The sequence below is a fragment of the Narcine bancroftii genome, chromosome 4 (genome assembly GCF_036971445.1).
Source record: "Narcine bancroftii isolate sNarBan1 chromosome 4, sNarBan1.hap1, whole genome shotgun sequence".
Taxonomy (NCBI): Eukaryota; Metazoa; Chordata; class Chondrichthyes; order Torpediniformes; family Narcinidae; genus Narcine; species Narcine bancroftii.
In genome coordinates, this window is record NC_091472.1 from 12,609,756 (window position 1) to 12,634,692 (window position 24,937).

The window sequence follows — 24,937 nt, forward strand, 5'->3', positions numbered from 1 at the left end:
GGCGGCTCACTATAAGGCAGGTGAACCGGCCCTGCTTGTAAGCCACGCGGCGGGGCAGCTGGCCAAAATGGCGCCGTCGGGGTGGGTGGGTTTCCCTTCCTTCCAGCACGGGGCTCAGAAACCCACGCTGGGGGACCACATGATGCCCAGGTGACATCAGCACCCTCCAGCGCGGTTCTCAGCCAGTTCAGCCCAGCAGCCTGTAATAAACTAGTCTGCTCACTGAGTTCAACCCTTCTGGTTGTGTGTGTTATTGCAGGAGCAGAGTAGCTGCCGCTGTAAAACGTTTGTACATATTTTGGTTTCTAAGGTTCATAGTGTGAAAATAAAAAATTATTTTAAAAAAAAAACAAGACATTGAAGTAGCTGATTGGAAGAGATCAATTTTGGGTGTCCAACGAGCAATAAATCTCTCTGAAAATTGACAAGATCCTTCTTGAGTGAGTGGTAACCATTTACTTTTCAAGTACCAAAGCCTGGTGAAATTCATAAATGTTAAATTCTGTGCACAGTATAAGAATTGCCTGCAAACAGCAAATTTGGAGTGAGATATGAGATTGGACTCTGAATCAACGAACTTCGAAATTACACACACATGGACTTTGAATTAGAAAGGGGCTGAGTTAGGTTAAGTTAATAGTAATAAGTTTGATCCTGTTTTTATGTTTAAAGATAATTAAAAGCAACTTTTGTTTCAGTAACCATTTGTCTTTGTCTTGGTGAATTTCTATTGCTGCTGGGTTTTGGGTTCCTCTGGGCTCATAACACTATCCTGATATAAGTTTTGATTTGTTAAAAAATAGAAAAGAATTTTATCCAGTTAAAAATGTCCTATGGAAGAAAGGCTATGCCTTTTTCTGCAGTATCCAGCTGTTTTATTTCCAGAGGGGAAAACCAGATTTTTTTACGGAACCAAATGAGGCAAAGGTGTATGCCGATTCATTGCCTGAAAAAGAACAACAGGTGGTAGTTGACACTTAAATGAAATATTTGCTAGAAAGAGTTTAGCTGTAACCAAAAAAAAATCGAGAGTTTAAATGGGGAGGAATAGTTTAGCCTACAAGTGATCTACATATATTTAAAAGATCTATAAAAATATGTTTAATATTAATGCAACCTGGAATTATTTAGTATTTCGAGTGAGTTAATCAGGAATATGGAGCTAACTGCTGCAAAATCATGTGCACATATGTGGTTTTAATCACATCCTGGACAGATCAGGGCTTTAGAGACGTAATAACATCACGTGCCTTGGGGGGGGGGTGGGGGGGGGGAGTTGTTTCTACCTTTAATCTTTTTGTTTTTATTTTATGCTTGGATGAACTATGAATATATGATATGTTATTCGTATTGTGGGAGTGAAAGGAGTGGGACGATGGATGGATGAGAGATTTAATGATGGTACTTAATGGCAGGAAAATTGAATTTTATTAGTTTTAATATAAATGGAATACAGACCTGATAACATGGAAGAAATTACCAAATAATATGTTTTAAAAAATCCAAAGTCGATAGAGCTTTTTTGCAAGAGACTCATTTGACTGAGATGGAGCATGCGAAGTTGAGAATAGATTGGGTTCGATAGACCTTGGTATATTCTTTCAACTCTAAAACTAGATGGATGGCTATATTAGTTCATAAAACTTATGCAATTAAAATATAGATAAAGCAGGGAGATATGTAATGATTAATTGTCAAATTTATTCCGAATATTGGACTCTGTCTCAACTATCTCCTCCGGAAGATTATTCCATTCAGACACCACTCTCTGAGTGAAGAAGCACCCTCTAATGTTTCTCCTAAAATTTTGCCCCCTTACCCTCAACTTGTGTCCTCTTGTTTCAACCTCCCCTGCTCTCAGGGTGAAGAGTCTATTTGCATCTAGTCTATCTATTCCCTTCATAATTTTAAACATCTCTATTAAATCCCCTCTCAACCATCTACGTTCCAATGAATAAAGTCCTAACCTCTTAAGTCTTTCTCAGTACTCTAGGTATTTTAAGCCAGGCAACATCCTTGTAAATCTTCTCTGCACCCTCTCCACCTTGTTTATATCCTTCCTATAATTTGGAGACCAGAACTGAACACAATACTCCAAACCTGGCTTCACCAACGCCTTAAACAGTCGCAACATCACTTCCCCGCTCCTATACTCTATGCTATGATTTATGAAGGCTAGCATATCAAATGCCTTCTTAACCACCCTGTCAACATGGGAATTCACTTTCAAGAATGCTGTACCATACTCCAAGATCTCTTTGTTCTTGTGCATTCCCCAATGTCCTCCCCTTTACTACATATGTCCTATTTGATTATTTTTACCAAAATGAAGCACCTCTACATTAAATTCCATCTGCCATCTTTCAGCCCAATTACTTACCCAGTTAACCATCCCATCATCCAAATCATTAATATAAATTATGAACAACAGGGGACTTGGCACCGATCCTTGAGGTACTCCGCTTGTCACAGGCTTTCATCCTGACAGACAGTTGTCCACCATGACTCTCTGCTGTCTCTCTCCTAGCCACCTCTGAACTCATCTTACTATTTCTCTATTAATCCCTAGTGACCTTCCTTACTAACCTTTCATGTGGAACCTGATCAAAAGCTTTGCTAAAATCCAGATAGACTACATCAACTGCCCTACCTTCATCTACCTTTCTTGTCACTTGTTTGAAAAACTCAGCAAGGTTCATCAAACATGACTTCCCCTTCACAAACCCATGCTGGGTGCTCCTGATTAATCCCTTCTTTATCTAGATATTTATACACACCATCTCTAAGAATACCCTCCATAACTTTCCCTATCACTGAAGTCAAGCTCACAGGCCTATAATTACTTGGCCGACACCTTGTACCTTTTTTAAACAATGGAACTACATTAGCAACCCTCCAATCCTGCGGCACCGGACCCTTCAGTGATCGTTGAAAAATCACTGTCAGTGCCTCTGCTATTTGCTCCCTGACCTCCCTTAACGTCCTGGGGAAAATCCCATCAGGACCAGGAGACTTATCCACTTTTACTGCCCCAAGAAGCTCCAAAACTCTCTCTACTCATCCCTATCTTTTCCATAACTAAGCCATTTGCTTCACTTATCTCACAATGTCCTTTTCCTTCGTGAACATAGATGAGAAAAAAAATTGTTTAATATCTCTCCCTTCTGATACGGCTCCTCGCACAGTTCACCGCTTGCATTTTCCAGCGGTCCTACTCTAGCCTTAACTCTCTTTTTACTATTCACATATCTGTAAAAACCCTTTGGATTCACTTTTACCTTATCAGCTATTGACACCTCATACCTTTTTGCCTTTCTAATATACGTAAGGTTTTTTTTGTTGCAATCTACGTAATAATCATACATCTTATCCATTTTTTTGCTGCTTAAATTTAGTAAATGCCCCCCTCTTATCCCAAACCAACTTCCTAATTTTCTTCCAAAAATCCATAGTTCCCTTAAGCTTTTGACCTTGCCTTTCGATCTGACTGGCACGTAAAGATCCTGTACTCTCAATATCTTCTTTAAATACCCTCCAAATCTCCTCTACATCCTTTCCAGAAAAAAGATACAGCCATACAATTTTCTGCAAATCCCTTTTCATTTCTTCAAATCTAGCCTTCCCCCACTCGAGGACCTTCAACCTCGGACCTGACCTATCCCTTTCCATATTTAAGTTGAAGCTAATGGACCCACGATCACTGGATCCAAAGTTCTCACCAATGCACACTTCCGTCACCTGCCCTATTCCGTTCCCTAACAATAGATCTAACACTGCCTCCCCTCTAGTAGGCACCTCAACATACTGCTGTAAAAAGCAATCCTGAACACATTGTACAAATTCTAAGCCATCCTGCCCTCTCACTGATTGTGTTTCCCAATCAATATTAGGAAAATTGAAATCCCCAAGTATCGCAACTCTATTTCTATTACACATCTCAGCTATTTCCCTGCACATTTGCTCTCCCAGTTCCCTATTCTCTTTTGGTGGCCTACAATATTTTCCTATATTTGTAGCTTCACCTTTCTTATTTTTTAGTTCAACCCATAAAGCCTCCCGTGATGAGTCCTCCAGTCTATCTCGCCTCAGCGCTGCTGTAATATCTTCCCTGATAAGCAACGCCACACCTCCCCCCTCATACCCCGCCAATTCTGTCACGTCTAAAGCAACGAAATCCCTGAATATTTAACTGGCAGTCACAACCTTCCTTCAACCAAGTCTCACTAATTGCTATCACACCTCCAGATTGTGTATATAAAAAAAAAAGCCTTTTTTCTTTGCCTAAAGACTTTGTTCTTGCTCTCCTCCCTGACATGAACCATAAGTTTGTACGTCCAAATTGTTGGCAACCTTTAGTTGCTGGGCTGTTGTGTCGTTGTGGAAATCAGTTATGGTTGGGGGAACTTCACTGATTTCTGCCCGCGTTCACTAAGAAACGGTGGCCGGATAGGGAGTTTTGGACGTGAAGGCTGTTAAGGTGGCCGGCCAACATGGCCATTAATGAAGGCTGGCTTTTGGAGTTTCCCAGGAATGTGCAGGGGGAGACACAACGGGCCTCTGCAACCCCCACTACTAATGATAATGATAGTATTGCCCACTGGGGGTGTCCATTGTCCTCGTGTCTGGTTGGCGGTTGGGTCTTTGCTGCCATTGCCTGCCCACATGCTGCAGAGCTGGGGCAGCGTCGTGCATGATAGGTGTAGATGTCTCGCGGGGTGCGAAGGCTGTTTCCCTCTCGCCCAGTTTTCTCCACTATCCTTTGTGGGTCGCTGAAGTCTCCCTGGACCATCATCCGGATGTTTTGTGGCAGCCTTTCTAAGAATAGTTCCCTGAAATGCAAGCAGGTGGCATGGCCATCATGTTGCCCATTAGGTCAGATGGGGCCCTGTCCCCCAAATCGTCCATATGTAGCAGACGGGCTACATGCTTGCGTTCAGACAGCCCGAAGGTGCAAGTTAAAAGAGCTCAGATGGCGTCATACTTGCCCTGCTGCTGTGGCTTTTTCAAGAAATCTGTGATCTTGGCGGCTGCGGCTTGGCTGAGGGCGCCCACCACATGGTAGTAACGGGTGTCATCGAAGGTGATCTTCCTCAGGGCAAACTGTGCCTTGATTTGCTGGAACCATACTTCGGGCTGTGCTGCCCAGAAGCTCAGCAACTTCAGTGACAGCATGTTGACCATCGGAGTCACAACTCTAGCTAGCTGCTACAAGCTATGGCTCTGTGGAGCCTATAGTGCAGGGAAGGTTATAGCTGTAAATAGATTAGGTCTGAAAGAACACAACTGTTCCAGAAAGAACGACACAAACCCATCAGAGTGCAGTTAACGTTGAGCTTTATTGGGCACACAGTCCTGCTTTTATTCTCAAGCCGAGAGGCGTGGTGAAAATCCTCTCAGCACTGATTAATGCATTTGCAAACCTCTTTTCTTGATAGGCCAGTTAGGCTCCTTTAGTTGTGGCCAATTGGAGGGCAGCCTGCTGGATCATCGTGCTCGTCTTCATTTTGTGAGACACCCTGAGGGGGCTGCCATAGTACAACATTATTGATAGAAAGCTTCAATTTCAAAAGATGTGGGGCTCATTCACTGGATACTATCGTGATTGGAAAATTTAAGTGCTCTGGTGATTCTTTGTCTAGTTTCTTCACAAGGTAACTTGGATTAGAGGGAGAGGATAAATTAGAATTAATTTTTGTTTTTTTTTTGTTTATTTTCTTTTTTCCATTTTCTAGATTAACTGATTATAAACGGGCTTAATTATTGTTGTCCGAGATCACATCATATTATTACATCAGACAAGATATTACTCTGTGTTATGACCAAGGCTTGGTATAATGTAACTTGGTTTTTATCCAGAATTATTTTTAATAATGTTAAATCAACAAATATGAATGGATTTGAATTATATTTGTATTAATTTGTGATATGTATGATGTGACATGCCTTTTTGCTATATTAGTAGACTTGATATGTAGGATTAATATGTTAAACTCAAAACTATTTTAAAAAGAAATATTATTGGAAAAGATTGGAACGATTTGCCCTTGATCATTGCTTCAGAAACTCTCTCTTTTCAATTTACCAAGATTTGTACTTCAATCTTTGCAGACAAATTAATCAACACCTGAAAGCACTTTTCCAGTTTGACATCTCTTCAAAAGTGGCCTTTTTTTTAATAAATTTTTTATTTTTCACACCATAAACCATATTAACCATGCTACACACTTTTTCCTTTTCAAACATATACAGTGCCATTTTCTCTCCCCCTCCTCCCATCCCACCCTCCCTACCTCCCCTCTCCCGTCCATTTAAAGTACAAAATCTAGGATACATTAAACCAGTCAAACAATGTTGTCATTCAATAAAAATGCACAAAAAATTCCACTGAGTCAATTCTTTTCATTTCCTTCTCCTTCCGTTAATTTAGGTAGTGAATGTCCCCGGTAGGTTTTCTCTATTGTGTTTCATGTAAGGCTCCCATATTTGTTCAAATATTTCAATATTATTTCTTAAACTATATGTTATTTTTTCTAATGGAATACATTTATTCATTTCTATATACCATTGTTGTATTTTCAATTTATCTTCCAATTTCCAGGTTGACATAATACATTTTTTTGCTACAGCTAAGGCTATCATAATAAATCGTTTTTGTGCATCATCCAAATCAATTCCAAATTCTTTGTTTTTTATGTTACTTAGGAGGAAGATCTCTGGATTCTTTGGTATATTGTTTTCTGTAATTTTATTTAATATCTGATTTAGATCTTCCCAAAATTTTTCTACTTTCTCACATGTCCAGATTGCATGAATTGTTGTTCCCATTTCTTTTTTACATCAAAAACATCTATCAGATACTGTTGGGTCCCATTTATTTAACTTTTGAGGTGTAATGTAAAGCCTGTGTATCCAGTTATATTGTATCATACGTAACCTCGTATTTATTTTATTTCTCATCGTTCCAGAACATAACTTCTCCCATGTTTCCTTTTTTATCTTTATATTTAAATCTTGTTCCCATTTTTGTTTAGTTTTACCATTTGTTTCCTCATTCTCCTTTTCTTGCAGTTTAATATACATATTTGTTATAAATCTTTTGATTATCATTGTATCTGTAATCACATATTCAAAGTTACTTCCCTCTGGTAACCTCAGACTGCTTCCTAATTTGTCCTTCAAGTAGGATCTCAATTGGTAATATGCCAGCGCTGTATCTTTAGTTATATTGTATTTATCTTTCATTTGTTCAAAGGATAATAATCTATTTCCTGAAAAACAATTTTCTATTCTTTTAATCCCTTTTTTCTCTCATTCTCTAAAGGAAAGGTTATCTATTGTAAAAGGGAGTAACTTATTTTGCGTCAATATTAGTTTTGGTAATTGATAATTTGTTTTATTTCTTTCTACATGAATCTTCTTCCAAATATTGAGTAGATGATGTAATACTGGAGAACTTCAATGTTGTATACCAATTTTTCATCCCATTTATATAATGTGTTCAGGTATCTTTTCCCCTATTTTATCTAATTCTAATCTGGTCCAATCTGGCTTTTCCCTTGTTTGATAAAAATCTGATAGGTATCTTAATTGTGCGGCTCTATAATAATTTTTAAAGTTTGGCAGTTGTAAGCCTCCTTGTTTATACCATTATGTTAATTTATCTAGTGCTATCCTCGGTTTCCCCCCTTTCCATAAAAATTTCCTTATTATTTTCTTTAACTCCTTGAAAAATTTCTCTGTCAGTTGTATTGGTAATGCCTGAAATAGGTATAATATCCTTGGAAAAATGTTCATTTTAATACAGTTTATCCTTCCTATTAGTGTTAGTGGTAAATCTTTACAATGCTCTAAGTCGTCCTGTAATTTTTTTCATTAGTGGATAATAATTGAGTTTATATAGATGGCCGAGATTTTTATTTATTTGTATACCTAGGTATCTTATTGCTTGCATTTGCCATCTGAATGGTGATTCCTTCTTAAATTTTGAGAAATCCGCATTATTCATAGGCATTGCTTCACTTTTATTTACGTTGATCTTGTAACCCGACACTTCTCCATATTCCTTCAATTTCTATATAATTCTTTTATTGATAGTTCTGGTTCTGTTAAGTATACTATAACATCATCCGCAAATAAACTGATTTTATATTCCTTGTCTTTTATTTTTATCCCTTTTATATTATTTTCTGTTCTTATCAATTCTGCTAGTGGTTTTATAGCTAACGCGAACAATAAAGGTGATATAGTGGGCATCCCTGCCATGTTGACCTGCTTAAGTTAAATTGCTTTGATACATGTCCATTTACTGTCACTTTCGCCAATGGCCCCTTATATAATGCTTTAATCCAATTAATATACTTCTCCGGAAAACTGAATTTTTGCAATACTTTGAACAAATAATTCCATTCTACTCTGTCTACGCCTTCTCTGCGTCTAAAGCAACTGCTACTGTTGGCGCTTTATTCCCTTCTACTGCATGAATTAAGTTAATAAATTTACAAATGTTGTCTGTTGTGCGTCTTTTTTTGATAAATCCAATTTGGTCTAGATTTACCATTTTCGGTACATACTCTGCTAATCTGTTTGCTAATAGTTTAGCTATTATCTTATAATCTGTGTTAAGTAAAGATATTGGACTATATGATGCTGGTGTGAGTGGATCTTTCCCTTGCTTTAGTATTACTGTAATTATTGCTGTTTTACATGAATCTGGTAAGCTTTGTGTTTTATCAATCTGGTTGATTACTTCCAGGAGAGGTGGAATTAATAAATCTTTAAATGTTTTATAGAATTCTATTGGGAATCCATCCTCTCCTGGTGTCTTATTATTTGGTAATTTTTTTATTATCTCTTGTATTTCTACTATTCCAAATGCCTCTGTTAATTTATTTTGTTCCTCTATTTGTAGTTTTGGTAGTTCAATTTTAGTAAGAAATTCATCTATTTTCACTTCTTTCCCTTCGTTTTCAGTTCAGTATAATTGTTCATAGAATTCTCTAAAGTTTTCCTTGATCTCTTTTGGATTATATGTAATTTGTTTGTCTTTTTTCCTTGATGCCAATACCATTTTCTTAGCTTGTTCTGTCTTAAGCTGCCATGCTAGAATTTTGTGCGTTTTTTCACCTAGTTCATAATATTTCTGTTTTGTCTTCATTATATTCTTCTCCACCTTATATGTTTGTAGTGTTTCATATTTTATTTTTTTATCTGCCAATTCTCCTCTTTTAGTTGTATTTTCCTTCATTGCTAATTCTTTTTCTATATTTACTATTTCCCTTTCCAACTGCTCTGTTTCCTTTTTCATCTTGGTTACATAACTTATTATTTGCCCCCTAATGAATGCTTTCATTGCATCCCATAGTATAAACTTAACTTTCATTGATTTCGTATTTATTTCAAAATACATTTTAATTTGTCTTTCAATAAATTCTCTAAAATCCTGCCTTTTAAGTAACATGGGGTTTAATCTCTATCTATACATTCTTGGAGGGATGTCCTCTAACTTTATTGTCAATATTAAGGGTGAATGGTCCGATAGTATTCTAGCTTTATATTCTGTTTTTCTTACTCTATCTTGCATACGAGCTGATAACAAAAATAGGTCTATTCTTGAGTATGTTTTATGTCTAGCCGAGTAATATGAATATTCCTTTTCCTTTGGGTGTTGTTTCCTCCATATATCCAAAAGTTGCATTTCTTCCATTGATTTAATTATAAATTTGATTACTTTGTTCTTTCTGTTAATTTTTATCCCAGTTTTGTCCATATTTGTATCCAAATTCAGGTTGAAATCCCCTCCTATTAATATGTTCCCTTGCGTATCTGCTATCTTCAAAAAAATATCTTGCATAAACTTTTGATCTTCGTTAGGTGAATATACATTGAGTAGATTCCAAAACTCCGAATATATCTGACATCTTATCAATACATATCTCCCTGCTGGATCTATTATTTCCTCTTCTATTTTAAATGGCACATTTTTACTAATTAATATAGCTACTCCTCTTGCTTTTGAATTATACGATGCTGCTGTTACCCGTCCTACCCAATCTCTCTTTAATTTCTTGTGCTCCAATTCAGTTAAATGTGTTTCTTGCACAAATGCTATATCAATTTTTTCTTTTTTCAGTAAATTTAGCAGTTTCTTCCTTTTAATTTGGTTATGTATTCCGTTAATATTTAAAGTCATATAGTTCAACGTAGCCATTTTATACTTTGTTTATCTTCCCTTTCCGTTTCTCCATCATTACCTTTCCTTCTTATCCATTTCTGCTTTCTTGTTTTGAACACTTTATAAGACAACATTTCTAAAACATCAAACATTTTCCCTATTCTCCTATTTAAAACTTCTTTAGCCCTAATCTCCCCTTCCCCTCCTGAGTTGTCCTTTATCCCTTGTCGGACAACCACATCTCCCCTCTCCATTTGGATTTGCGAATTCACTCGCAAATGTCAGCTGATTTTGCAGTGACCGTAACTCCTCCCCACCCAACCCCCCCAGAAAAGATTTCAATTTTCATATGTAACAAAGGTCACTCTTTTAATTCCCTCCTTATTCCCTCTATTCCATTTCCTTCCCTTATTAATTCTTGTCTATACTCTATATATTTTCCTCTAAATACGGATACATTCATGTCTTCTTTGGCTTGGCTTCGCGGACGAAGATTTATGGAGGGGGTAAAAAGTCCACGTCAGCTGCAGGCTCGTTTGTGGCTGATAAGTCCGATGCGGGACAGGCAGACACGATTGCAGCGGTTGCAAGGGAAAATTGGTTGGTTGGGGTTGGGTGTTGGGTTTTTCCTCCTTTGCCTTTTGTCAGTGAGGTGGGCTCTGCGGTCTTCTTCAAAGGAGGTTGCTGCCCGCCAAACTGTGAGGCGCCAAGATGCACGGTTTGAGGTGTTATCAGCCCACTGGCGGTGGTCAAAGTGGCAGGCACCAAGAGATTTCTTTAGGCAGTCCTTGTACCTTTTCTTTGGTGCACCTCTGTCACGGTGGCCAGTGGAGAGCTCGCCATATAATTCATGTATGCACACTATATATATATATATATATATATATATATATATACACACATATACCTCTTTACCCACATACATATAGATCGTGGTCATTTTTACTCTTATTACATGTCTTCATCTCTCTGCTTGTTTTGTAGTTGTTCTGCAAATTTCATTGCTTCCTCTGGATCCGAGAGTAGTCTTTTTCCATAAGATTGTTTTCGCTGTATTGAACTCCTTCCTCTTCTTCAGGAGTTCAAAACTTATGTGTCTTTTTAGTTCGCAGTCTTTTGTACTCTCGTTACACGTCATCATCTCTCAGTCTATTTTGTAATTGTTCTGCAAATTTTCGTGCTTCCTCTGGATCCGAGAATAGTCTGTTTTGCTGTCCTGGAATAAATATTTTCAATACCGCTGGATGCTTTAGTATAAATTTATACCCTTTCTTCCATAAAATCGCCTTTGCTGTATTGAACTCCTTTCTCTTCTTCAGGAGTTCAAAACTTATATCTGGGTAAATAAAAATTTTTCGCCCTTTGTACTCCAGTGGCTTGTTGTCCTCTCTTACTTTCTCCATTGTTTTCTCCAGTACCTTTTCTCTTGTAGTATATCTTAGAAATTTTACTAAAATAGATCTTGGCTTTTGTTGTGGTTGTGGTTTAAAGGCCAATGCTCTATGTGCCCTTTCTATTTCCATTTCTTGCTGTAGTTCTGGACATCCTAAGATCCTTGGGATCCAATCTTTTATAAACTCTCTCATATTCTTGCCTTCTTCATCTTCCTTAAGGCCCACTATCTTTATGTTATTTCTTCTGTTATAATTTTCCATTATATCTATTTTCTGAGCTAACAGCTCTTGTGTCTCTTTAACTTTTTTTATTAGATTCCTCTAATTTCTTTTTTAAGTCCTCTACCTCCATTTCTACTGCTGCTTGTCGTTCTTCCACCTTGTCCATTCTTTTTCCCATTTCTGATAAGGTCATATCTATTTTATTCACTTTCTCTTCTGTACTGTTTATTCTTCTTAAATCACTAAATTCTTGTGCTTGCCATTCTTTAAATGAATCCATGTATTCTTTAATAAGAGAAAGTATATCCATTGTCTTGCCTTTCCCTTCTTCCATTTCACTGTACTCTTCCTCTTCTTCTTCCTCTGGGTTGGCCATCTGTTGTTTCTTTGTTGTCCTTTTCTTCTCTTCTTTCTTGTTTTTGTTGTCTTCTATGTTCTCCTCTTGCTGCAGGTGTTCTGCAGCTGTCATTGCCGGCTGTGGAGATCGACTCCCCAGCTGGTCGCCCCTCCCGTCGGTGTGTTTTTTTGCATGCGCGGTTGCGCACTTTTACTCGGCTCAGCGAGCCATTTTTGTAGTCCACTTTCTACCGACCTGAGGGAGCGTGTTTCTCTCTCCACCGCGGGCCTCTTCGAACAGGTAAGGCCTTCTCCTTCTTCTTCCGTTGTCTTCTCTTCCTCTCTTCTTACCGTTGGTTTCGATTTTTCTTTTTTCGTCGCCATCTTCTTTCCACCTTTGTGTTTTCCTTTATTTTTTTCGACTTTTCTGGAGAGGGCTCGAGTTCACCGTCCGGCCACTACTCCATCACATGACTCCTAAAAGTGGCCTTTTCCAAAGCAATCCTTCATTCGTGACTGGCTGAGATAAGGCAGTGAGGTTCTGCAATCCAGCCTTTGGCCTTTGAGGTCAGAGTGTTGCTAATTGAGCCAAGACAACATCTTACAAGCGTCTTGAATTGGCATTTGTTAATGTTCATTAATTAATATTAGTTTAAAATATGTTGCAGGTAAACCAACGGAATGTTCCTGGAATTGACAGTGCGTATTTGGCAATGGACACTGAAGAGGGGGTGGAAGTTGTGTGGAATGAAGTCCAGTTCTCAGAACGAAAAAACTTTAAACTACAAGAGGTGAATATAAAGTTATAAATGCTTTTAATAGCTGTTAATCACTCTTCTTTTTTTTTGGCTTGGCTTCGCGGACGAAGATTTATGGAGGGGGTAAAAGTCCACGTCAGTTGCAGGCTCATTTGTGGCTGATAAGTCCGATGCGGGACAGATAGACACGGTTGCAGCGGCTGCAGGGGAAAATTGGTTGGTTGGGGTTGAGTGTTGGGTTTTTCCTCCTTTGCCTTTTGTCAGTGAGGTGGGCTCTGCGGTCTTCTTCAAAGGAGGTTGCTGCCCTCCAAACTGTGAGGTGCCAAGATGCACGGTTTGAGGCGATATCAGCCCACTGGCGGTGGTCAATGTGGCAGGCACCAAGAGATTTCTTTAGGCAGTCCTTGTACCTTTTCTTTGGTGCACCTCTGTCACGGTGGCCAGTGGAGAGCTCGCCATAAAACACGATCTTGGGGAGGCGATGGTCCTCCATTCTGGAGACGTGACCCACCCAGCGCAGCTGGATCTTCAGCAGCGTGGACTCGATGCTGTCGACCTCTGCCATCTCGAGTACTTGAACGTTAGGGATGAAAGCGCTCCAATGGATGTTGAGGATGGAGCGGAGACAACGCTGGTGGAAGCGTTCTAGGAGCTGTAGGTGATGCCGGTAGAGGACCCATGATTCGGAGCCGAACAGGAGTGTGGGTATGACAACGGCTCTGTATACGCTTATCTTTGTGAGGTTTTTCAGTTGGTTGTTTTTCCAGACTCTTTTGTGTAGTCTTCCAAAGGCGCTATTTGCCTTGGCGAGTCTGTTGTCTATCACATTGTCGATCCTTGCATCTGATGAAATGGTGCAGCCGAGATAGGTAAACTGGTTAATCACTTAGTATTTGGTCAACTGTGCCTTTAGTATTTTCAAAGTTAAGGTGATAAACTAATTAATTTTCTTGTAACAAGTGTGATGATCAAGTAGTTTTTAGACAGAAGCATTCAAGGATTTGTGCAAATTATCTTAATCATTCATTCCCTTACTATAATGGGTGTAAGGCCAAGAGGAAATTGGAATTGTGTCAATATTTTCCAGTAAGTCTATTCTGCTTTTCAGGATAAGGTTAAAGCTGTCTTTGACAATCTCATCCAGCTGGACCACCTGAACATAGTGAAATTCCACAAGTACTGGGCAGATGTGAAAGAAAATAAAGCCAGGGTAAGCTGGGCGCCATTAGTAATTGTGTTATCAGGTTTTAAATGCAGTTTTTAAAAAAAAAAGACTGAATTCATTACTGAATGTTTTTTTTTCTATAATGTTCTATAGTTGTCTTTCATGGGTGTTTTATTTGGTAATATAAATACAGCAACCTATAAACAAGTGTGTTAATGTATTTGGGGGAAATTTACCATATTTGACTGCATATAAACCCACTTTTTTCCAAAACATTGGTTCAGAAATATCCCCAGGGTCTTGCATGTGAAGTTTAAATATCTCCTGCCGCCCACCCTGGAGGATGGTGAGCTGTTACACACAGATCCAGCCTCCTGTTTGCTTGCTGCAGTTTCCCAGCAAACCCTGTGCACAGCTCCTAGTGGTGACCACAGTTTCCACTGGCCCTTGTGTGTGGCTCCTGTTCACCAGCTGCAGTTCTCAGCGGACCCTGGTAGTGGTGGGTGCTGAACGTTGCCAGGGAGAAGCAGTGATCTGACCCAGGCCTGGTGGCAGGTGAGCTGGTTATTACGCTGGGTGATGTGCAGCGTGGACAGCTCTGTGGGTGCATTGCTGCTTCGGCAGAGAGGCAAGGAGACATGGGTGACCAAAGGAGTGTTGTCGCTGTGAGGGTACAGAGAGATCATGGTGTTTGCTGTTGGGAGAGGCTCCATGTGGTATTAAAGTGATATTAAAAGTGAAAACAATGATTCTGATCAGTCGTGTGAAATTAAACTTCTTTATTTTGAAGCGTTTTACAGAGGCTTGTGCAGGTGGGTCAAGGAATTGAGAGACATTTTCCCGTAAATACAATTAAAAAAAAATAAATTAAAATTCTTTATATTTCTTGCTGAAATGGTGTGTGGGGTGGGGGGGGGTTCTTGTATGCTGTCAAATATGGTAGCTAATTGAGGAAATGTTGGCTGAGTGGAGTGAATGTGCACTCATTGTATGGAAATGTTAAATTTATCAATCAATATTGTTTGTTCCTTCAGGTTATATTTATAACAGAGTACATGTCATCAGGAAGCTTAAAACAATTCTTGAAAAAAACAAAGAAAAACCATAAAACAATGAATGAAAAGGTATGTTGTACGTTACTTGTAAGACTGAAGCATTGGTGATAACATTTTTGACATACATTGCTAAACAAGGACTGTCTCCGGCAGGGCCATCTATATTCATATTCAGTAGGATTTGCCATTACCCAGACTTCCAATATTTTGGGAGTCATTTTTGACCAGAAATAAGTGGACAAGCAACAATGATTTTATCTTCAAGAGCAAGTCAAAGTCTGGGTATCCTGTGCACCTTCTGATACCTCAAAATTCTACACAAGGAGGATCAGTACTGTGATTGAATATTCTTTATTTACCTTGATGAACACTGCTCCATTGACACCCTAGAATTGTGGTTTTCAAACTTTTTCTTTCCACTCACATACCATCTTAAGTAACCCAATGCCATAGGTGCCCTTTGATTAGTAAGGGATTACTTAAGGTGGTATGTGAGTGGGTTCGTGAAGCAAGGCTGTGTTCTCGCACCAACCCTCTTTTCAATCTTCTTCAGCATGATGCTGAACCAAGCCATGAAAGACCCCAACAATGAAGACGCTGTTTACATCCGGTACCGCACGGATGGCAGTCTCTTCAATCTGAGGCGCCTGCAAGCTCACACCAAGACACAAGAGAAACTTGTCCGTGAACTACTCTTTGCAGATGATGCCGCTTTAGTTGCCCATTCAGAGCCAGCTCTTCAGCGCTTGACGTCCTGCTTTGCGGAAACTGCCAAAATGTTTGGCCTGGAAGTCAGCCTGAAGAAAACTGAGGTCCTCCATCAGCCAGCTCCCCACCATGACTACCAGCCCCCCCAAATCTCCATCGGGCACACAAAACTCAAAACGGTCAACCAGTTTACCTATCTCGGCTGCACCATTTCATCAGATGCAAGGATCGACAACAAGATAGACAACAGACTCGCCAAGGCAAATAGCGCCTTTGGAAGACTACACAAAAGAGTCTGGAAAAACAACCAACTGAAAAACCTCACAAAGATAAGCGTATACAGAGCCGTTGTCATACCCACACTCCTGTTCGGCTCCGAATCATGGGTCCTCTACCGGCACCACCTACGGCTCCTAGAACGCTTCCACCAGCGTTGTCTCCGCTCCATCCTCAACATCCATTGGAGCGCTCACACCCCTAACGTCGAGGTACTCGAGATGGCAGAGGTCGACAGCATCGAGTCCACGCTGCTGAAGATCCAGCTGCGCTGGATGGGTCACGTCTCCAGAATGGAGGACCATCGCCTTCCCAAGATCGTATTATATGGCGAGCTCTCCACTGGCCACCGTGACAGAGGTGCACCAAAGAAAAGGTACAAGGACTGCCTAAAGAAATCTCTTGGTGCCTGCCACATTGACCACCGCCAGTGGGCTGATAACGCCTCAAACCGTGCATCTTGGCGCCTCACAGTTTGGCGGGCAGCAGCCTCCTTTGAAGAAGACCGCAGAGCCCACCTCACTGACAAAAGGCAAAGGAGGAAAAACCCAACACCCAACCCCAACCAACCAATTTTCCCTTGCAACCGCTGCAATCGTGTCTGCCTGTCCCGCATCGGACTGGTCAGCCACGGACGGGCCTGCAGCTGACGTGGACTTTTTGCCCCCTCCGTGAATCTTCGTCCGCGAAGCCAAGCCAAAGAAAGCAAAGATGTGAGTGGGGGGGGGGAAGTAGTTTGAAAACTACTTTTAATTGTGCCTTATTGACTTGTTATGTGCACGGTTTCAGAACTCCAAAGGAAATTATTCAATGACAATTTTTCTCAAGCAAAATAGTTCAATACCAATTGGGTCTAGAGCAGTGATTCTCAACCTTCCCTTCCTATTCATATCCCACCTTAAGTAATCCCTTATTAATCACAGAACACCAAAGGCATAGGGATTACTTAAAGTGGTGTGAGAGTGGAAAGGAAAAGTTTGAGAACCACTGCCCTAGCCAAAATGGTGCACTTAATTCACCTACATTTTGCTTTGGATCATGTTGGCTGCAGTACTGTCAATAAAATGAAAAAAATTGCACAGCGGTTGCTTTTTGAAGCTACTTCAACATTGCCTCTCCCAAACACACTCATACCATTTAATGGAAGATGACAGAAGACGAGAGGAAATACTGCTGCAAACAAATTCCTGTTCCAATCATCTTCGAAATAAATTGCCATGACCATCATTACTGGATTAAAATCTGGAACTCCCTATCCACAAGCCAAAGGACATCTTCAATTTGAAGTAGATTGCCACCATCTTTATAAGGGCATTCCTTAAAAGGGGTGGGAAATGTTGGTTGTAGTGATACCCGTACATTGATCCAACATGAGTAAGTAAACCTCCAATTGCTATCTGTAGTCCTTCCTTTATTCAGGAATTAGAGGTATTCCATGTTAAATTTGCCTGTAAGAAATATTTAGTTGTATCAACACAGCTTTAATACTTGGTTAGGAACTTCAGTGTCAATTGCAAAAGGTGGTTCAGTGGTGATTTTGCCTATGATGGACAGAAGTACTAAATAAGATTATGTGACCTCATCCTTGCAGCTCTTTTTAATTGTCATAATTCTAAGGCATGGAAATAGGCACTTAGTCAATTACTTGTTGACATTAATCCCATTTTCCACATTCAGAAATATTTAAATGCTGTGAGAGTACCTACCCTGTTCAAACCCTTCACCAGTGCATTCATGATTGCAACCACATTCTGGATGGGGGGGGGGGGGGAAATCTTCAGATATTCTTCAACATCTTGTACCCATATCCTCTGGTTGTAGATGGTTGTCGGGGGGGGGGGGTGGGTGAAGTCTCTCACTTTCTACCTTCCTTATGCTCTGCTTTTGTAGATCTCAATCAGATGCCCCCCTCAGCTTTAGGGAAAACAAACCCTACCTATCCAGTCTCTCCTCACAGCTGAAAAACCTCCATTCCAGGCAACATCTGCTAAATGCACTCTTCTTGCAATTAACTGCAACATTACTGAGTACCTTTCTAAACCTTGCCTGTTGCTACCATTTCTCATTCCTGGGACCCTTGTACACTTACACCAAAATTCTGTTTCTTAGTATTTCATAGGGGCATACCTTTTAATTTTTATACACTAGACCAGGGGTGGCCAACCTTTTAACTTTACATTTTTAATTTAGACATACAGCACAGTAACAGGCCATTTTGGCCCACAAATCCATGCCGGCCAATTTGCACCCAATTACCCTACACCTCTGGTATATTTTAAAAGGTAGGAGGAACTGGGAACACCCATGCAGACACGAGGAGAATGTACAACTCCTTACAGACACTGCGGGTTTCGAATTCGGCCATGATCGTTGGTGCTGCAAAGGCATTGTGCTAACCACTCTGCCAGCCGTTACTTTTTTATTTTTATGTTCCATCTGCCTTTGCACTGGTCATCTTGCCAACTCATCACTATTGCTATGTAGCCGAAGATTCACTCTCCACTATTAATCAAATCATGTCTAAACTTGATAATATTTCCTATGCTCACATCCAAATCCTTAACATAGGTTAGAAAAAGCAAAAAATTCCCAGCACTGTTCACTGAGGGCACAACTTTAGGATTGAATGGCAGCCACTTAGAACAGAGATGTGGAGGAATTTCTTCAGTGGTGAATCTGTGGAATTTGTTGCCATAGGCATTTGTAGAGGCCAAGTCATTAAGGCAGAGATTGATAGGTTCTTCATTAACCAGGGCATCAAAGGTTATGGGGAGAAGGCTGGGCAATAGGGGTCAGTGGGAAAGTAGACCGCTCATGATGGGGTAGACTCCATGCCCTGAATAGCCTATTTCTGCTCCTATGACTTGTGGTCTTAGTCTTCCAATCACTAAGCAATTGTTAACCATTAGTCTTTCTTCTATTAGCAAGACTGTTTAGATTAAATTTGTTTTTGATCTCATAGATTTTCCTGTTTTTAAAATTATCATGAGGTACTTCAATAATCTGCCACCTATACCAGAGTTCAAGCCTAGTTGTAAACCTAACCAATATGTGGTCCAAAATGTAGAAACATTGAAAGTAACAAGCCTTGATATCAGGCAGTTTTTGACTGAAATCAACACTTTGGTCAAGTTGGTAATTGGGAATCTAGATGAAATGTGTTCAGTTGCTTATAGCATAGGAGAAAATTTTTGGAAGCCTAGCATCTCTCTTATTGGAGGAGTTGTGTCGTATAGTACCATTGAATCAACTATCATGAGTGCTTCAATGAACTTTGATCATTAGATGAGAGATAGGAATATTCATGGCTAATTGCACTATTATTTCCTTTCACAAATTAGAAAATTGTGTAGTCTGCATCTTTCCCAAAATATTCACATTCAGGTGCTGAAATAATTCCCCTGTACTAGTGCCAGCAATGGTTATCCTGACCAAGAGTTGTAGTTTTGCAGCAAGTAAACAGGCCCTTCAGCAAAAAAACTGCCCATGTCAACTGGGTTATCTTCCGAAAATTAGTCCCATTTGCCTGCATTTGGCCGTATCCCTTGCAACCTTTCTTTTCCTGGTACCTGTTTGAATGTCTTTTAAACAATACAATTGTCCCTGCCTTTGCATCTTTCTCTCGCAATCATTCTATAAATCCATCACCCTCTGTGTGAAAAATGTTTCTCTGGTTCCCTTTAATTTTTAATCCTATGCTCTTTCATTTTAGAGTTCCTTACCTTTAGTGGGGGGGAGGGGGGAACACTACAACTGATAATCTTATCCAACACAGCAGACATCATGGGTCAGAAGGACTGTTCCTGTTCAATACCTGATATGATATGTTTATATGATACCTTATATGATATGTTTTGTGCTCTAAATCTTTAAATATTACCTGACCCACCCACTGAAGACTGGGCATGAGAGTTCATTATTAAATTAGTGGTTATGCTTGTACAAATATCTGAATGTAAGTGCTACTGAAAAGTGGTTGTGCTAGCTTTAGTTCTGAAATTGCTTCAATCATAATGTAAAAATACTTTTTTTCACACAAGCAAGCTAAATATTTGTCATTCCTGCTTAAATGTAACTTTACTCATTTCTGTGCAGGCCTGGAAGAGATGGTGCACCCAGATTTTGTCTGCCTTGAGGTAAGAAGTCTGTTCCAGAATTTATCCCAGTAATGAGAAAGCAGGTTTCATGATTAATCTACTTCAGTAGCTTACAGAGAGCAAACCCGATTATTAGTGAAAACAAAACTTTGTAGATTGGGTTATTTGAGTCTACTTCGTTTGAATAACAAGGCTTGCTTTTATTTTAAATATCAAATCGTTTTTAAAATACAAATAGAAATTTAATATATACAATCTTAACAATAATAATCATGACTGCAAGATTGTACTAGAGGTGAGTGGTTCAAAATTATGTCCCATTCAAGAAAAGCTCATATCAAACTGAACTTGGTTATTATATTTAATGCCTCCTGAATTTGCATCTGGATTAGCTGAGAGTAGAGTTGCAGTTTTTAGAAAAATTAAGAATCTTGAAGCCGGGTTCACCAGGATAGGAGTCAATTTAGGATTTAAAAAAAGGTGAAATATTTTGAACTTCGTTGTATCAGGAGGACTGATTGGTGCTGAATTTTTTTTTAAAAGACAAAAACACACAGATTCTAGATATTTGAATCTTGAACAGAGGATCTTGGACTGAAACATTGACTGAGTTTCTACCTATGGATGCTGCCTCTAAGAGAACCTATTTTGTGAATGAGTGAGGCATGTAAAATTTGAAATTTCCCATATTTGCTGTTTCATTCTGGGAGAAGATCATTTGCAAGCTAAACAAAATCTTGGTGGGGGGAGCTCTGAGGCAATGATTTGACCAATCTTTTCATCTATATAGTTGCAAGTTTTTAATTAAATATGATATGTACATTAAAAATTCTAAAATCTGTTACTAGGTCAGTGCAGAATTTCAAATTTTCTTGATTCTTTGGCAGTACTTTTAGATTTTAAATTTAAGGAATAAAGAAGAGATGAATGAGTAACTTTTGATGGTTTATTCATTAGCAAATACAGCATGCTTCATTTATCGAAATGAATAGTTTTAAAGAAAAACAGTCAATAACCATATAACCACTTACAGCACAGAACAGGCCAGTTCGGCCCAACTAGTCCATGCCGTAACAAATCCCCACCCTCCTAGTCCCACTGACCAGCACCCGGTCCATACCCCTCCAGTCCCCTCCTATCCATGTAACTATCCAGTCTTTCCTTAAATGTAACCAATGATCCCGCCTCGACCATGTCTGTTGGAAGCTCATTCCACATCCCCACCACCCTCTGCGTAAAGAAATTTCCCCTCATGTTCCCCTTATAATTTTACCCCTTCAATCTTAAACCACGCCCTCCAGTTTGAATCTCCCCCACTCTTAATTGAAAAAGCCCATCCACATTTACTCTGTCTGTCCCTTTTAAAATCTTAAACACCTCTATCAAGTCCCCTCTCAATCTTCTACGCTCCAGAGAAAAAAGCCCCAGTGTGCACAACCTTTCCCTGTAACTCAAACCTTGAAATCCTGTCAACATTCTCGTGAACCTTCTCTGCACTCTCTCTATTTTGTTTATATCTTTCCTATAATTTGGTGACCAAAACTGTACACAGTACTCCAAATTTGGCCTCACCAATACCTTGTACAATTTCATCATAACCTCCCTACTCTTGAATTCAAAACTCCGATTTATGAAGGCAATCATTCCAAATGCCTTCTTCACCACACCATCTACCTGAGTATCAGCCTTGAGGGTACTATTTACCACAACTCCTAAATCCCTTTGTTGCTCTGCACATCTCAATAGCCTACCATTTAATGCATATGACCTATTTAGATTTGCCTTTCCAAAATGTAACACCTCACACTTATTTGTATTAAATTCCAAAAGCCATTTCTCAGCCCACACCTCCAGCCTTCCTAAATCACCTTTTAATCTACGGTAATCTTCCTCACTGTCCACAACACCACCAATCTTTGTATCATCCGCAAACTTGCTTATCCAATTCTCCACTCCTACTTCCAGATCGTTAATATATATAACAAACAATAGTGGACCGAGGACCGATCCCTGAGGAACTCCACTAGTCACTGGCCTCCAATTTGACAAACAATTTTCTACCACTACTCTCTGACACCTCCCATCCAACCATTGCTGAATCCATTTCACTACCTCCTCATTTATACCTAATGCCTCCATCTTTTATTTCCCTTCATCAACCTTTTTTGTAACCCCCCTCGAAAAACTCAATCAGGTTTGTCAAGCATGATCTACCCCTGACAAAACCATGCTGATTACTCCTAGCAATCCCTGTACCTCCAAATATTTGTAAATACCATCCCTCAGAACACTTTCCATCAACTTGCCCACCACAGATGTCAGACTCATGGGCCTATAATTCCCAGGTTTACATTTAGACCCTTTCTTAAACAGCAGAACCACATGCGCCACCCTCCAATCCTTTGGCACTACCCCCGTGGCCAGTGACATCCTAAATATCTCTGTTAATGGCTCCACTATCTGTCCACTAGCCTCCCTGAGTGTCCTTGGGAATATTTTGTCCGGTCCCGGAGATTTATCCACCTTTCTTTTTAAACACAGCCATCACTACCTCCTCGGTTATCCTTATATGCTTCATTACCTCCCCACTATTTTTCTTTACCTCAACTGGTTCAATATTTTTTTCCTTAGTGAATACCGAGGCAAAGAAATCATTCAAAATTTCCCCCATTTCCTCTGACTTCTCACTCAGCCTACCCTCACTATCTATAAGGGGTCCAATTTTATCCCTCACTAATCTTTTACTTTTAATGTACGTACCCTTTGGATTTATTTTTACTCTGTCTGCCAAAGCCTCTTCGTGCCTTTTTTTGGCCTTTCTGATTTCTTTCTTAAGATTCCTTCTACACTCCTTGCAGTCCTCCTTCAAATTGTCAGCTCCCTGTTCTTTATACCTCTTGTACACCTTCCTTTTTCTCCTAACCAAATTTCCAATATTCCTTGAAAACCAAGCCTCCCTATGACTTCCAGTCTTTCCTTTGATCCTCACTGGGACATAACTACTCTGTACCCTCAAAATTTCTTTTTTGAATATCCTCCATTTTTCATTTACACCCTCACCTGAAAATATCCTGTCCCACTCAATACTCCCCAAATCCCTTCTTATTACTTCGAAATTTGCTCTTCTCCAATCCAGAACCTCAATTTTAGACCCCTCCTTCCCTAAAACTACCTTAAAACTAACAGAATTATGATCACTAGACCCAATTGGATCTCCAACATTAATGTCTGATACCTGACCTAGCTCGTTGCCTAACAGGAGATCCAGTATTACACTGTCCCGAGTCGGTTCTTCTACTAATTGATTCAGAAAACAATCTTGAACACATTTAACGAACTCTAGCCCATCCAGCCCTCTAACTGTATGGGTATCCCAATCAATGTGAGGGAAGTTAAAATCTCCCATGATCACTACCTTATGATTCTCACACATATACGTTATCTCTCTACACATTTGTTCCTCTAGTTTTCTTGACCCATTTGGTGGTCTATAATACACCCCTGTTAGCACCCTCATGCCTCCTTCACCCCTCAATTCCACCCAAACATCCTCACTGGACGATCCCTCCAGACCATCTTGCCACCTCACGGCAGTAATGTCCTCCTTAACAAGCAGAGCAACTCCTCCCCCTTTTTTACCCCCTGATCTATCACATCTAAAACAAATGTATCCTGGAACGTTAAGTTGCCAGTCCTGCCCCTCTTGTAGCCAGGTCTCACTAATTGCCACAATATCGTGACCCCAAGTATCTGTCCATCTACCTTGTTCACTACGCTTCTTGCATTAAAATATATGCATTTCAGAGAATGACCCTCACATACATTCTCTTTTCTACCTTCGACCCTAATCTCCATCCTACCTTTGTTATCGTTTTTATTCTTAACTAGGTGGCCATGCTCCCTTGACACTGCTCTCACACTCTGTTCCCCACCCCCCTTGCCAAACTAGTTTAAACCTTCCCCCACAGCTCTAGCAAATCTGGTTGGTCCCCCTCCAGTTCAAGTGGAGTCCGTCCCTTTTGTACAGGTCCGACCTTCCCCAGAAGAGATCCCAATGATCCAGAAATCTTATCCCTTGCCCCCTGTACCATCTCTTTAGCCACGCATTCATCCTCCACATCCTCCTATTTCTACCCTCACTAGCGTGTGGCACCGGCAGCAATGCAGAGATTACTACCTTGGAGGTCCTGTTTTTTTTAACTTCCTACCTAAATTCCACATAATCCTGTGTCAGGACCTCATCCCCACTTCTAGCTAAGTCAAAAATGTTGACATAAAATGTATTCACTACAAAAAAGAGCATATAATACTTGAAATTATGTTTAAAAATGAACATTGCAAAAGAAAAACACAGTATACAAATTAATTTCTTTTTACATGCACTAAATGTGGTCACTTGTTGCCACTCTGCATCTGTGGTGTGTTCGAATGCATGCACACAAAAGACATCTAAGTTTAAGAAGTTTGAGTCTGAATTTTCAGGAGGTCTGGATTTTTGGCATCTGGAATTTTGGACTTTTATTGTGGTTGTGGATTGGTAGAATATAAATCTTTTCCTTTGCTCTTTAAGCCAGGGAACTAGGGTCATGGGCAAGTTACTGGAAGGGATTCTGAGAGGAGATTTAAAGGGCAAGGACAGATAAGAGAAAGTGAGCATTGTTTTGTGCATGGGATGGAGTCTCTTGCACATTAGGGTTTTAGAAGGGATTCCCGGAAATGTTGGTGGGGACAGGACAGTCGACATCCATGTGGACT

General features: G+C 39.8%; 1 protein-coding gene and 1 long non-coding RNA gene across 3 annotated transcripts in view; one reads left to right on the forward strand and one right to left on the reverse strand.

Moving 5' to 3' along the window:
• LOC138760330 (nuclear receptor-binding protein-like) overlaps positions 1 to 24,937 on the forward strand; it is a 112,401-nt gene that overhangs the window by 31,934 nt on the left and 55,530 nt on the right. For both annotated transcript variants that reach the window (XM_069930769.1, XM_069930768.1), the window contains exons 2-5: positions 12,792 to 12,914; positions 13,990 to 14,091; positions 15,081 to 15,170; positions 20,181 to 20,221. In XM_069930769.1, coding sequence (XP_069786870.1) covers positions 12,792 to 12,914; positions 13,990 to 14,091; positions 15,081 to 15,170; positions 20,181 to 20,221 — 356 coding nt within the window. The remainder of the gene's footprint in view (positions 1 to 12,791; positions 12,915 to 13,989; positions 14,092 to 15,080; positions 15,171 to 20,180; positions 20,222 to 24,937) is intronic.
• The window catches only part of LOC138760333 (uncharacterized), a 130,308-nt gene continuing 110,726 nt past the window's right edge, over positions 5,356 to 24,937 (reverse strand). The window contains exon 3 of the long non-coding RNA XR_011355543.1: positions 5,356 to 5,655. This is a non-coding gene — a long non-coding RNA (uncharacterized lncRNA). The remainder of the gene's footprint in view (positions 5,656 to 24,937) is intronic.